The sequence below is a fragment of the Bubalus kerabau genome, chromosome 23, assembly GCF_029407905.1.
Source record: "Bubalus kerabau isolate K-KA32 ecotype Philippines breed swamp buffalo chromosome 23, PCC_UOA_SB_1v2, whole genome shotgun sequence".
Taxonomy (NCBI): Eukaryota; Metazoa; Chordata; class Mammalia; order Artiodactyla; family Bovidae; genus Bubalus; species Bubalus kerabau.
In genome coordinates this window covers 26,931,946-26,945,943 of record NC_073646.1, presented here as the reverse complement: position 1 = coordinate 26,945,943, position 13,998 = coordinate 26,931,946, and the positions used below count along the sequence as shown (strand labels likewise).

At 53.1% G+C, this 13,998-nt stretch overlaps 1 protein-coding gene across 14 annotated transcripts; it reads left to right on the top strand.

Annotated features, from left to right (window-relative positions):
- The first annotated feature begins 627 nt into the window (after positions 1-627).
- ATXN2L (ataxin 2 like) lies at positions 628-12,883 on the top strand. 14 transcript variants are annotated; one of them, XM_055561416.1, is made up of 24 exons: positions 653-1,612; positions 3,099-3,135; positions 3,346-3,402; positions 3,492-3,563; positions 3,934-4,084; positions 4,459-4,583; positions 5,410-5,501; positions 5,952-6,152; positions 6,974-7,149; positions 7,316-7,426; positions 7,965-8,159; positions 8,248-8,319; positions 8,557-8,627; positions 8,815-9,110; positions 9,192-9,261; positions 9,753-9,899; positions 10,025-10,097; positions 10,191-10,381; positions 10,725-10,854; positions 10,944-11,065; positions 11,217-11,429; positions 11,575-11,764; positions 11,968-12,127; positions 12,394-12,883. In XM_055561416.1, the coding sequence occupies exons 1-23, from the start codon at positions 1,311-1,313 to the stop codon at positions 12,120-12,122; spliced, it is 3,249 nt and encodes a 1,082-aa protein (XP_055417391.1). In that variant the 5' UTR covers positions 653-1,310; the 3' UTR covers positions 12,123-12,127; positions 12,394-12,883. The 14 variants fall into 14 exon arrangements, with proteins under 14 accessions (XP_055417402.1, XP_055417393.1, XP_055417391.1 ...); XM_055561417.1 differs by having other exon boundaries at positions 12,391-12,883; XM_055561415.1 differs by having other exon boundaries at positions 12,371-12,883.
- Positions 12,884-13,998: the final 1,115 nt, after the last annotated feature.

Below are 13,998 nucleotides of genomic sequence, written 5' to 3'. Positions count from 1 at the left end.
CAAGCCCGGGTCTCCTGAATTGTTGACAGATTCTTTATTGTCTGAGCCACCAGGGAAGTCCCATGTCCTAAATGACCAACTAATTTGAATGACTGAAAGCCGTTTTCACTGTAGAGTTGGGTGGAAGATTTTTAACTAGACCCTAGGAACTTTGGTCTTCAGCCTCTTTGTTACTACAGTTTAAGATTCATTCTGGGCTTCCCTGGTGGCTCAAATGGTAAAGAATCTGCCTGCAATGTCTCTAGGAGAGACCACCTAGAGAAGGGATAGGCTACCCACTCCAATATTCTTGCCGGGAGAATTCCATGGACAGAGGAGCCTGGTGGGCTACAGTCAGTCCATGGGGTCGCAAAGAGTCGGACACAACTGAGCGACTGCACTTTCACTTGCCACTTCCACTTTAAGGGTTCATTCTAGGGCATGGAGAAACCATTAGTTTGAAAATCACTAAAATAATTTAGAATTAGGTATAGAGTTATCTCCAAAGATCAGCATGCTCAAACTGATAACATTAATGCCTATCAATCTTTTATGGAAAGCAGATAAAGTCCCCATGAAACCTACCAGAAGCCTAAAATAAGTATCCGTTCTCGTGCCGGGACTTTTTTTGTACTCAAGACTCCGCCCATGGGCCCTCAAATGGCGGAAGAACTGCACGCTACGTCGTGACTTCTCACACTACTGCGGAGGTATCCCGACGCTACGCCGCCGACGTAGGCGGGGCGGCCGGCTCTTCCTTCCTCTCTGCTTCTTCGGCTCCACCCCCAGCGTTTCACACGCTCATTGTGAAGCGACAGCGGCAGGCAGTCTTTAAGGCTGCTTGAGACCTAGAGACCCTAAGTCTTTGGCGCACGCAAGCGCCCCGCGCTGCTCCTTCCCCACTCCAAAGGCGAGGGGCGCGAGATTCACCTTTCTTTATTCTTTCTTCTCCCGCCCGGAGCTAACCGCCCCGGTGCGCGCGGACATCTCGGGCTGCCGCTCCCTCCTCCCCGCCCCTCCCCCTTTGGGAGCTCCCGCCCGCGCACTCCTCCCCCTCCCTTTTCCCCGGCGACGCGCACGCGCGCCAAGCCGGCTCGCGCCCTCTCGCTTTCCTCCGGCCCGCGAGACCCCCTCCCCTTCCGCCTCGCGGTGCTTCCTCGCGCCGCGGTCTTCTCTATCCACCCCCGACACCGCGGGGCTTGCCCCCGCCCGCCAACGGCGGGTCCCCAGCTTCCCAGTCCCCTTCGCTTCCCGCGCTCTCCGGCGGGGGCCCAGCCCCGGCCTCCTCTCTCCCTCCCTTCCCCCTAATTCCCCTTCCGGACGCTGCCATCATGTTGAAGCCTCAGCCGCCACAACAGACCTCCCAGCCCCAGCAGCCGCCCCCCACGCAACAGGCCGTGGCCCGTCGCCCTCCCGGGGGCACCAGCCCGCCCAACGGCGGTCTCCCGGGGCCCCTGGCCTCCACCTCGGCTCCCCCAGGACCTCCTGCGGCCGCCTCCCCCTGCCTGGGGCCTGCAGCCGCTGCCGGGAGCGGGCTCCGCCGGGGAGCCGAGGGTATCTTGGCGCCTCAACCGCCGCCACCGCAGCAGCAACATCAGGAGAGGCCAGGGGCAGCGGCCATCGGCAGCGCCAGGTGAGGATGGTGGGTTTCCGGGCGCTAGAGCCGAGGTGGCCGAGACCTGTACACCGCGCCAGGCAGACTTCTAGCCTGGCCACCTTTGAGGGGCGCCAGGGGGAGTGGGAAAGCCCCGTGAAGCTGGGGGTGGGCCCTCAGGTCCTAACAGGTCGGAGGAACAGGATCCCTGGTGGCCACCGGCGTATTCACGGGCAGTGCTCAGTTCTGCGAGCGTAGTCAGGGCTCGGGAGCTGGGCCTTAAGGGCAAGCAGGGCGCATCCCGCCGGCGGCGTCGGAACGAGGAGTTGGGGGGGGTGAAGAGGTGATCGGGGTCCCCGGCTCCATTACCACGAAGGGTCTCGCGGTTCCCGTCTTCAGCCAATGGGGAGTCAGCTGCGGGAAGGGGTCCCTGGCCGTAGCCAATGGAGGGGGGCGCGCGGCTCACAGTTTGGCCAATGGGGAGGGAGGGACTTGGTAGCGAGTTGCTACCTCCCCGTCCCAGTCTGGCCAGTAGTAGGGGAGCAGGGTGGGCGGGGGGACGGAAGGAGGGACTGGGAGGACTGCGGGCTGGGAACCTCCAGCGCGCGCGCTCTTCCCGTACGTGCGCGCGGATGCTGTGTCTTATGACCCGGCCATTCTCCAGCCTCGGGTAACATATAGGGCAGCGGCTGGGAGTGTTCGTGGACGGGGTCGCCTGGTGTTCTTGCATGAGTGGTGGACACCCGACTCGATTTCTTCTGTTTGTGGGTTTATGGAATTGAGAGTGGAGGTACACGCAGGCGCAGTGGGTTCTGATCGCGGGAGGGAGGGCGATTTTGAAGAGGCCCGTGGGCTTTAGTGCGCAAGCGCAGACCGGGCGAGGCCTCCGGGTGGATAGCTTTTGCGGCTGCGCTGTCCCCCAGCCCTGCCAACGGCCCCCTGATCGCCCTCTTCAACCGCCGGTTACATCAGCCAGCGAGAAGCAGGGTTACTGGGTGATAGGTGAACCCTCCCAGAGTGGGTAACAGGCTGAATGAGTAAAGAGGTCCAGAAGGGTAGATTGTAGAGGGAGTACCTTCACTCCTAGTTTGGGGCGTAAGGCTGCGGGAAATGATGGTCTTTCCTGTTTGGGAGGTAATTTACCTGAACCTAGGTAGTTCAAAATTTGCGCTCTCTGAGCTCCCACTGTTACATCTGGCTGGGGTTATTGTCGAATATCGTAACGTTTGTCATTTGGAAGCGTGCAGCCCTGGCCCTCTTGCAGAAACGTTGTGTTGAATTGGCTTTTAAAGCAGTTGACAGACGTTGATGGTTGAGCCTATTTTACTGGTATTTGGAGGAAATGGCTTTTAGTGCTTTTCTTCCTCTGTGAAGTGAGAATCTGAAAATATGTTGGTTAATGATTTGTAGCCTAAGTCGTCATCCTTACATAGTGTGTGGTCTTGGCATAGGGTCCTTTGAAAGCAATTGAATAAAGGGCTTGACCGTACTTAAATAACTAGCTTCTTGTTTCCTTCTCTTATAGGGGACAAAGCACAGGAAAGGGACCTCCACAGTCACCGGTGAGTGCCTTTTCTCCCCTAAGGCACGGATACTTAAAAGATACATATATGGGAATAGAGGGCAGACTAGGTGCAGAAATAGATGTGTTCCGAAGGGCAAGGATCCCATATGTTCGAGGTGGTTATGAGTGGAGTGTGGACGTTGTGAAGGAGGGAAAGGTGTTGACTGGCTGTTTCTTTATTTTTGTCTCTCTTCTGTGTTACTGACAGGTGTTTGAGGGTGTCTACAACAATTCCAGAATGCTGCATTTCCTTACCGCTGTTGTGGTAAGTGGGCCCCTTGCTGCTAGCTCTAGGGATGTAACGCATCGGTTTGCTAGAGGTACTCTTCTGTTTTCTTCCCCCTGCTCTTTCAGGGTTCCACTTGTGATGTAAAGGTGAAGAACGGTACCACCTATGAGGGTATCTTCAAGACGCTGAGCTCAAAGGTCAGTGTACTCAAATTAGCTTTCTTTTTGGAGTTTCATGGGAGAAAGAAGAGAATGAAATAGGTTCACTGAAGATACAAAGTTGAGTGGTTTTGGACAACATGATGGCTAGCCTCGTTTTTGTAGGCCTGTGTCGGAATAGTGCTGCATGCAGTTAAAGACGTGGGTTTGAAATGTGAGGGCTGGGTATTTTGATGTGATGTTTTAAGTTTGGGGCTTTGACTAAATCCCGTGGGTGGTGATGTTAAGACAGTGCACTTGAGAATGTGGTGTTGGGGAAAGTTTAAAAAGGGTAAAATTAAAAGTCATATTTTTGTCTTCACGTTTCTTAATACTGACCCTTGGTTGCTGGGAAATGGAACTTTTATAGTTTGAACTGGCAGTGGATGCTGTGCACCGGAAGGTATCGGAGCCAGCGGGTGGCCCTCGTCGGGAAGACATAGTGGACACCATGGTGTTTAAGCCAAGTGATGTCATGCTTGTCCACTTCCGAAATGTCGACTTCAATTATGCTACTAAAGGTATTTATTGGTGCAGGCTGTTGTGTCAGACCTGCTTCTTGAGTAGAAGGCAGAGAATGTGATGATCTGATTGTCTTCCTTCTTGTTTATCACCTTATTTCTGAGGAGGTTGACTGGAAGTTTTTCTTTGAGAACATGTGTTAATGTCTAAGATACAATGGGGTGAATTCCAGCCTGTGTTGTGGTTCATACTTTCCCTGCTTTGTTTTCAACTCCTTGCTTCTTTTGAACTCTTGGAACAAGTCTTTTTATGCTGCCCTGCACCCCCAAACTCTGACACACAAAAGCTTGCCTTTGCTTCTGTGGTGGGAAGGGTGTTGGAAAGAAGGCTGTGAAATACTACCTGACCCCTGATCTTCAATTTACCCTCACAGATAAGTTCACTGACTCGGCCATTGCCATGAACTCGAAAGTGAATGGGGAGCACAAAGAGAAGGTGCTTCAGCGCTGGGAGGGCGGTGATAGCAACAGTGATGACTACGACCTGGAGTCTGACATGGTACAGTCCCTTCTGCAGAGCCCTAGAGCGGGGGAGCCGCTGCCCAAGTGTGGGTGTTGGCCGTGACGTCATTCTTGGACCCAAGAATTGCTGGGGTGGGCAGGGGAGAAATCTTTTACTATTGGCTGTTGATGGCGGTCAGAGTCCAGTGGAAAGATATAGAACATACTCAAACAGAAATACTCATTTGTCTACCATCAGTAATTGATAACTGTTAAAATTTGCTTCAAATCAGTTTTTTTCCAGCCTGGGAAAAAAAAAGATATAGATGAGATTGCATGTTGTATAGGCCCATTTCTCTTCCTCCAAACAACTACCTTGATTTAAAATTTGTCAGTGAATTGTTACTTCACTGTATTAGTTTGTTTAAAATTTGCTTTTTCTACCTATTTTTGGATGTTTCATTTTGGTATATAGATCCTAGTCATTGCTTTTAACTAAATGTGTTGTGCTATTTGTATGTGTATACTTGGGTGTATGCACAATATATTGTATCTATCCCTTTTCTTATTGGTGTTTCTGTGCCATTATTTTGGTATTAAAAATAGTACCTTACTGAATTTTTAGAATGTGTACCCTCATGCACTTAGGTCAGAATTTCTCTGGGATATAAATCTGGAAATGGATGTTAGGTCCTAAAGACTTCTATGTCTTAGAAACTGCCAGTTTGTACTGCAGTCAGTAGATGACCGTCCCATCAGCCCTGTTCCTTTTTTTCCCACTCTTGGTTTGGTCAGATTTTTAATCTTTCAACCTGAGGGAAGAAAAAGATTGGTTATTATTGCTTTCCTTGCTGAGCTTTGAAACATTCTCCCTCTTTCTCTAGTCTAATGGATGGGACCCCAACGAAATGTTCAAGTTCAATGAGGAGAACTATGGTGTAAAGACCACCTATGACAGCAGTCTTTCTTCTTACACGTGAGTGTCTTTTGGTAGTTCCCCCATGGTGCAGTTTGAGGTATGGGGTCATCAACAGAAGAGAGGTCTCTAGGTGGACCATAGCTTTTGTACATGTTTTTCTGGGTGTCTGGGTTGCCGTCTCCCCACTCCTGATCTGCCTTGTGAACTCCTCATGCAAAGGTTTTTCTTTTTCTCATAATCTTGATTCCGTGGGTAGAATTAACTGCTTTTTTAGTCCATACTTTTCCTGTAAAATCTTAACAAATTTATATGTGTGTCTCTGTGTCCCTCAGATTCAGAGATGCCTTTGTGCTCTGCCTAGGACCCTGCTACATGCCAGATCAGTGTATGCTGAGTTGTTGAGGATTTAAACACCCACATGTCTAAGCTGGTGATAGGACTGATAGAAATGTCTTCCTTTTTCTTCCCTCTTGTCCCATGGCTCTGGGGTGGTGACGGTCCTCACAGGGTGCCCTTAGAGAAGGACAATTCAGAAGAATTCCGTCAGCGGGAGCTGCGTGCTGCCCAGTTGGCCCGAGAGATTGAATCGAGCCCCCAGTACCGCCTGCGGATCGCCATGGAGAATGATGATGGGCGCACGGAGGAGGAGAAGCACAGTGCAGTTCAGCGACAGGGCTCAGGGCGTGAGAGCCCCAGCTTGGCAGCCAGGTGATTGCTGGGGGCGGCTGGTCCTGGTGGGGCCCAGTGTTTGCGCCAGGAGTTTGGTGTATACTTTTGTTGAAGCCTCACAATGGCATAGGTTAATATGTAGTTACTCCGAATTTTTCGGTTTAGGTTAGGGCCAAGGGCTTGTTAAATACTCTTGTTGAAGCCTCACAATCATATAGATTAAAACATAGTTATTCCGAATTTGGGGATTTAGGACACTGAAGCCTAGAACTATTAATTTGTCTGAAGTAACAAGGCTAAAGATTAGGGATTAAGACAGGTTCCCCACCCCCCCCCACCCCCCACCCCCTCCCCTGGCCCAGATTTTTCATACTTTTTTTTTTTTCCTTTTCGTTTTTTTGCTTTCTGCTGCACTCTGCAACTTGTAGGATTTTAGTTCCCCAACCAGGAACCTAGGCCCTCAGCATTGAAAGCCCAGAGTCCTACCCCTAGGGAATTCCCCATATTTTTTTTTTTTCTGCGTTTCATGCTTATGTATGTCTTAACTTCTCCTTTTATGAAAGTGAAACCGAAGTGTATTGTACCTTAATCCACAGTGTGATACTACCTGTCTTGTAGGTCAGGAGGAAGGTAGGAGTATGGAGCACTGGCTGCTTTGGTCTGGTCAGGGGTAGTTGCAATGTAGGGTCATAATCCTGGAACCACAGGACAGTTTCTCAAGGGAAATAGTGCAGAAAGCTGAAGTCAGGCATATTTGTGTGTGTGCATTGAGGCAGGAGGTGGACTTTATAAGGAAGGCTTCATTCTTGGGAAATGTGTGTTTTGTGGCTACTTAATGTTATTTGAACTCTCTCCCCCAGGGAGGGAAAGTATATCCCTCTGCCCCAGCGAGTTCGGGAAGGTCCCCGGGGAGGCGTTCGCTGCAGTAGTTCTCGGGGTGGCCGGCCTGGCCTTAGCTCTTTGCCGCCTCGTGGCCCTCACCATCTTGACAATAGCAGCCCTGGCCCAGGTTCTGAGGCACGTGGTATCAATGGAGGTGAGTTAGGAAGCCGACTTGGTGGTGGTGGGGAAGGGGATGGTGGTAGGTGGCAAGGAAAAGGATTTAGGTGGGTTGGATGGAGGTTGCATTGATGGTCATGTAATAGCAGGAACTCTGCCTCTTTTTTCCCCATCTTTAAAAAAAAAAAAAAAAAAAAAAATAGGCCCTTCCCGCATGTCCCCTAAGGCCCAGCGACCTCTGAGAGGTGCCAAGACTCTGTCTTCCCCCAGCAGCAGGCCTTCTGGAGAAGCCTCTGTTCCACCTCCTCCTGCAGGTAAGATTCCAGCAGTGTTACATGAAGAAATGGTTAGGGGTGTGAATAGTCAGTTGTTAGAATGCTGGGCTGGGAGAGTTCCAAGATAAAGGTGTTTTGGAGGCTAGGATTTATGCTTTTTAGGAAAGAATTTTTCAGTTTCCCTCAGGGAGAAATTCTAGCATGGCAATCGATGCATTGTGTCTGGCTGGCAGGTGCCTTTTGTTTAAATTAGTTAGCAACTAATTTTAAGGGAGGAGAAATCATAGAAAATGTTTTAATATCTTTTGAAATACAGAAAGTTCTGCCAACACAGAACCTGTCTTGCTGTATAGCTCTGGTTGGCTGGAACTGAGTCATGACTGCCCTTTGGAGCGTTCCAGTCTTTCATGGTACCCATGAGGCCATTTTATCTGCTTACCTTACCTGCCTTGCCCTTCTAAACATTTAGTTTGTGATCTTGTAGATAAACTTTCCTTGGTGTTTCTAATGAGTCCCTAGTACTCACTGCTCAATGTCCAGCAGTGACCAACACAAATCACTCTCCCTTTTGTTCCAGTGGGCCGGATGTACCCGCCGCGCTCTCCCAAATCAGCTGCCCCCGCCCCAATCTCAGCTTCCTGTCCTGAGCCTCCCATGGGCTCAGCAGTACCAACCTCTTCAGCTTCCATCCCAGTGACATCAGCAGTTGGGGATCCTGGAGTAGGCTCCGTTTCCCCAGCTTCTCCAAAGATCTCACTGGCCCCCACAGATGGTAAGAGCCACCTGGTGGGGGAATGCGGACAGTGGAAAGTGTGCTTCTGGACAGAAGGGCCTTCATGTGTCTGTTCTTTCTTGCTCAGTAAAAGAACTCCCGGCCAAGGAACCTGGAAGGACGCTGGAGTCCCAGGAGTTGTCCCGGATTGCAGGGAAAGGTGAGGATTGTTGTTTTTCCTGCCAGAGTCTTGTGCCCTTTTGATTAGGGGAGCATTTCAGTTAGGGAAGTGTTGCAATTCAGAAACAGATGACGTTGGATCAGCCCTTTGATCCTAACTTAAAGGGTTCTAATAAGCTCAGCTTTTTTCCCTTAGTTTCTTTGTTCTTTGGGTTGCTGTGTAGCCACCTTCAAGAAAAGAAACGTGTGTTTTCTCCTTTTTTTCTCTTTCTCATAGTCCCTGGCCTTCAGAATGAACAGAAGCGTTTTCAGCTGGAAGAACTGAGAAAGTTTGGGGCCCAGTTTAAGGTGAGTGAAGTGTGGGAATGACTAGGATGTTGACAGGAAGGAGATGCAGGTTGGGGGGTCGGGGGAGAGGTTCATGGAATAGGCACTGGGTGGCATTGAGAGATTAGACGCAAAATGAAGGAAGGAAGGTGAGTCTGGGGTTGAGATAAGAGAGTACTCTCTATGTTGTGTGTTTCTGTCCTTCTAGCTTCAGCCCAGTAGCTCCCCCGAGACCAGCTTGGATCCTTTTCCTCCACGGATCCTGAAAGAGGAGGCCAAAGGGAAGGAGAAGGAGGTGGATGGTCTTTTGGCTTCAGAGCCCCTGGGGTCTCCTGTTTCCTCGAAGGCCGAATCAGTATCGGACAAGGAGGACAAACCGCCCCTGCCAGCAGCAGGGGGTGCCGAGGGGCCGGAACAGCCTCCGGCACCTTGCCCAAGCCAAACTGGCAGCCCCCCAGTGGGCCTCATCAAGGGAGATGACAAGGATGAGGGCCCAGTTGCCGAGTGAGTGGGGTGGGGAGCTGGGGCAGGTGTCTGGTGACGAGAGGCAGGCCGTGAGAATTTACTCCCATTTTTCTCTCATAGACAAGTGAAGAAGTCAACATTGAACCCCAATGCCAAGGAGTTCAATCCCACTAAGCCTCTGCTCTCTGTGGTGAGAGATGGGACAGGGGAATGTGGGCTGGGGTTTCCATGAGGAGTGGGAGCTGGGTGTGAGGGGAATGAGGAGCAGTTATACAAGTTTATCAGGACCGCAGCAGTTGTGGAAGCAGGTCTTAGCAGTGGCTGGCCGGGGATCGTGAAGTATCTGACAGATATTTATGGGTTCCTCACTGGGACTTGGCATTTGGTTCGGGGGGAGTCAGAGTGTGGCAGTTAGGAGCATGGGCTTCATTTGGGCCCACTGACTGCGCTTGAACCTCTTGCAAGCTCTGTGATCTTGGATGAACCGCTGAACCTCTCTGCCTTAGTTGCCTTGCCTGTAATTTAAGATTGCTCATCTCCTGGGGGTTGATGTGAGGTTTAACCAAGATAAAGTGTAGGAAATGTTTGGTGCACAGCACTCTGGATGCCCTTGACTGGGAGAGGAGGGTGGTATAGAAGTCATTAAGATATCTTGTGCATGTCCTCCTTTGCCTCTTACAGAATAAATCCACCAGTACTCCGACTTCTCCTGGGCCCCGGACTCATTCAACTCCCTCCATCCCGGTGCTGACAGCAGGCCAGAGTGGGCTCTATAGCCCCCAGTACATTTCCTACATACCTCAGATCCACATGGGACCAGCTGTTCAGGTGAGAGGGGAGACGGGGTGGGCCCAGGGTAAGAGGTATGACTGGGCTGACTGAGGGACCGAGGCCCACCTGTCGTGGGCGTGTACAAGCGGGTCGTTCAGCCTCACCTGTGTTCTGGTTCCCAGGCACCACAGATGTATCCGTATCCTGTGTCCAACTCAGTGCCTGGACAGCAGGGCAAGTACCGGGGCGCCAAAGGTGAGCAGGGTCAGGAGGGGCCCCACGCGGCGCCGCCCGCTGCCTGCTGGCAGATGGAGCTTGAGCTCTGCACTGTCTTCCCCCCACCCGCAGGCTCCCTGCCCCCCCAGCGCTCGGACCAACACCAGCCAGCCTCCGCCCCTCCCATGATGCAGGCTGCCGCCGCCGCTGCCGGTCCACCTCTGGTGGCCGCCACCCCTTACTCTTCCTACATCCCCTACAACCCACAGCAGTTCCCAGGCCAGCCTGCCATGATGCAGCCCATGGCCCACTACCCCTCGCAGGTGACTGAGGCAGGGAGGAAGGTGGGGTACAGAGTCCTGGCATCTTAGCAAGCCTCCTTCACCTCCCACACTTAGGAGCTGACAGGAGAAGCCAGCAAGAGTTCTGGGTGGTGGGGTCCAACTTGGGCTTCAGTCTTGGCTGTAGTAGGACCCCGGGGAGGCAGTGGATTCTGGGGCCTTTGTTTTTTCCTTCTGTTAAGTGTAGCATCTACTCGATAAGGTTATTGTGAATGTGAAGTAAGGTGGTCATGATGAGAGCAGAGTAGTACTATGTCCGGGTTGTCTGGCAGCAGGGTACTCGCCCAGGCCCTCTGCCGGGCCAACCGCTTCTCTCCTCCTCCAGCCGGTGTTTGCCCCCATGCTTCAAAGCAACCCACGCATGCTGACATCGGGGAGCCATCCCCAGGCCATCGTGTCATCCTCCACCCCTCAGTACCCTTCTGCAGAGCAGCCCACCCCCCAGGCCCTTTATGGTGAGTTCTGTCCTGTCCCCCCACCCGGGCCATGCTGCTCAGCCCCTCTGGGGTGCCTGTCACTGATTGTCTTCCCTTTCCTGCTGTAGCCACCGTTCACCAGTCCTATCCACACCATGCCACGCAGCTCCATGCCCACCAGCCGCAGCCGGCCACCACGCCTACTGGGAGCCAGCCGCCGTCCCAGCATGCGGCCCCCAGTCCTGTCCAGGTGCCTGCTGTGGGGCATCCATGTGGGTGGGGCAGGGATGGGTGGCTGAAAGAGAGGACTAGGACTTGGGGTCATTCACTAGTGGGGAGAACCTGGGGGTCAGAGGTGGTACCGGAAGTGGCACTCACTGGTCACCTTGCCCTGATGACAGCACCAGGCGGGGCAGGCCCCACACCTGGGCAGTGGACAGCCGCAGCAGAACCTGTACCACCCAGGGGCCCTGACAGGCACGCCGCCTTCTCTGCCACCGGGACCTTCTGCCCAGTCCCCTCAGAGCAGCTTCCCCCAACCAGCCGCTGTATATGCCATCCATGCCCACCAGCAGCTGCCCCACGGCTTCACCAACATGGCCCATGTTACCCAGGTAAGAGCCCACGCCACCTGCCCTGAGCCGTGGGGCGCCCCTCCCGGAGTCAGCAGTGCGCCTGTTCCCTCTGTGCCGCTGCCTGGGGTTCTCCGACCCTGTGGAGCTGCCGTGGTGCTCACAGCCCCTTTCCTGTTCTCCACAGGCCCATGTCCAAACTGGAATCACAGCAGCCCCGCCCCCTCACCCTGGGGCTCCCCACCCGCCCCAGGTGATGCTGCTGCACCCACCCCAGAGCCATGGGGGCCCCCCCCAAGGCGCGGTGCCCCAGAGTGGGGTGCCTGCACTCTCAGCTTCCACACCCTCACCCTACCCCTACATCGGACACCCCCAAGGTGAGCAGCCTGGCCAGGCGCCTGGATTTCCAGGAGGAGCCGATGACAGGATTCGTGAGTTCTCGTTAGCTGGGGGTATTTGGCATGGAAGAGCTGATGGGCTGCAGGTGGGGCAGGATGCACGGGTTCTGGGCGGGGAGTGAGGGGTCTTGGAGGCAGGGCTGTCCCACAGGGCGCCTGCCGACCTGCACCTGTCTGTGAAGTATGTAGGGTGGGCAGAAGCCACAGTCGCCGCCGCCAGGGGCTTGCTCCTGGCTCTGTCCTTTGCTTCCCTCCGTCCTCGCTCAGTTGTGATCCAGCAGCCCCCCTCCCCACTGCCTCCCCAGCTCTCAGTGACCCCGACTGTCTCCTGACTTAGCCGAGGTAAGGTCAGCGCAGTAGACAGGGCCAGGCTGGGGTGTGGGGGGCTGAGCTGGGCACGTGAGGAAGGGCTCTGGCTCACGGGGAAACGGCGATTGATCTGTGCTTCTGACAGCCCCATGAGACACCTCGAGGCGGCCGCTCCTACCAACACTCCCCCCACACCCCACACTGGACGGCATTGGATGAAGGGACAGCTGCTTGGGTTCTAATGCTCCTGCTCTCTTCTCTTTCCCCTCCAACCAGTTCAATCTCATCCCTCCCAGCAGCTCCCCTTCCACCCCCCGGGGAACTGAAGATTGTCCTGGCCGCGACCTGAGACCTCCATGAGTGGAGGGAAGAGTGATCTATGTCTCTTCCCCCAGCAGCTCGGACCAGTCCCAGCCCCCCACCCCCTTTCCCTGCCCCGGGGGAGCTGGGGAATTTCTGCCAAGCACCTTGAATGGGAAGGGCCTCAAAGTGGGCAGGGCCAGGGTCCAGCGGGGGTGGGGGAGGGGGTTCCTGCTCTGCCCCTGCCCATCCCCACCCCATCTTGCCCTCCCGTCCTCATCTATCCCCCCCCTCCCCGCTGGAGACGGAAGATCTTTTATTTTCTATTATTTATAACCTTGGGCCCCCTGTTCTTTCTTCCCCATTAACTTGAGTCACCTGCGTAAGAGAAACAGACACGCCCCACAAGGATGGTTGGACAAGGACTTTTACTTTTTATTACATAAAAATATTTAAAAAAATTAAAAAAAAATAAAATTTTAAACTAACTTAACCAGCCTGTGGGTTTCTGTTTGAATAGTAAGACGGTAGCGGTTGGTTTTATGAGGTTTCTAAGGTGGGGCACTGTAGGTGCCCGCCCAGAGTATCCAGAGATGCCCTTTCTGGCTCTGCCGTGCAGGCCCACTATTGTCTCAAAAGCTGTTTTATCACCCCAAAACTGGCCTCATTGTGAGGTGTGACTTGAGGTTTTCATTTCTAAGGAAAGTATTTTGTGAATGATGTCTCTCTGCACTAAAAAGTACAGTTGTGTTTTGGGCCACCTGAAATAAGGGTGGAGTGCACAGCTGAGAGGTCCTGGTTGTGGGTGAGCTATAGGATGAAGCTGCTGGTGAAAGTGGCGGAGGGCTGGGTTGAGCCAGGCTGAGGGAAGCAGGGGCTGGATTAGATAGATGGGGGCCAGGTATGGGATGGAGAAACAATAGGCTCCAGGAGGAGTTGGGAATTCTTTACTAATAGGACCTGGTATTTGTTTCTTACCTGTAAAGTGCAGATTTTACCAGTAGAGGATAGAGAATGGGACTGATCTGTAGCCTCTAATTGGTTGTTAAAAAGGGGCGGGTGTGGGACTTCCCTGGTGGTCCAGTGGCTAAGACTGTGTTCCCAATGCGGAAGGCCCCGGGTTTGATCCCTGGTCAGGGAACTAGATCCCACATGCTGCAACTAAGACTCGGTGCAGCCAGATGTCTTTTAAAGACGCAGATGTGCGGTCCCAAGTGACAGAGCTCTCCAACTGGGGTTGGGAGGCCTCGATGGAAGTAGCAGCAGGAAAGCCTTCAGGTGGGCTCCGGATGTCTGCAGTGCAGATGGAGACCTGGTTTCTGTAGTGCTGGAGACGTACGTGATTGCAGGTGTTCCTGGGTAGCCCTCTTAATAATTTATTCCTAAGAGCAGAAATCTGATGAGCTATAAGGAACTTCGCCTCCACCCTGACTGAATCTGCCTGAAAACTCTCAGCTTCTCATTGCACACTGAAGTAAAACAAGTAATTGTGCTTTCCTGGTGGACAGTACTTTTCATGAAATTGCTTTATCTGAAGTTTGCTTCTGTTTGCCTCGTTCTGGGCCTAAGAGCGTCCATTCTCTTGAGCTATTTGTGAGTAGGTT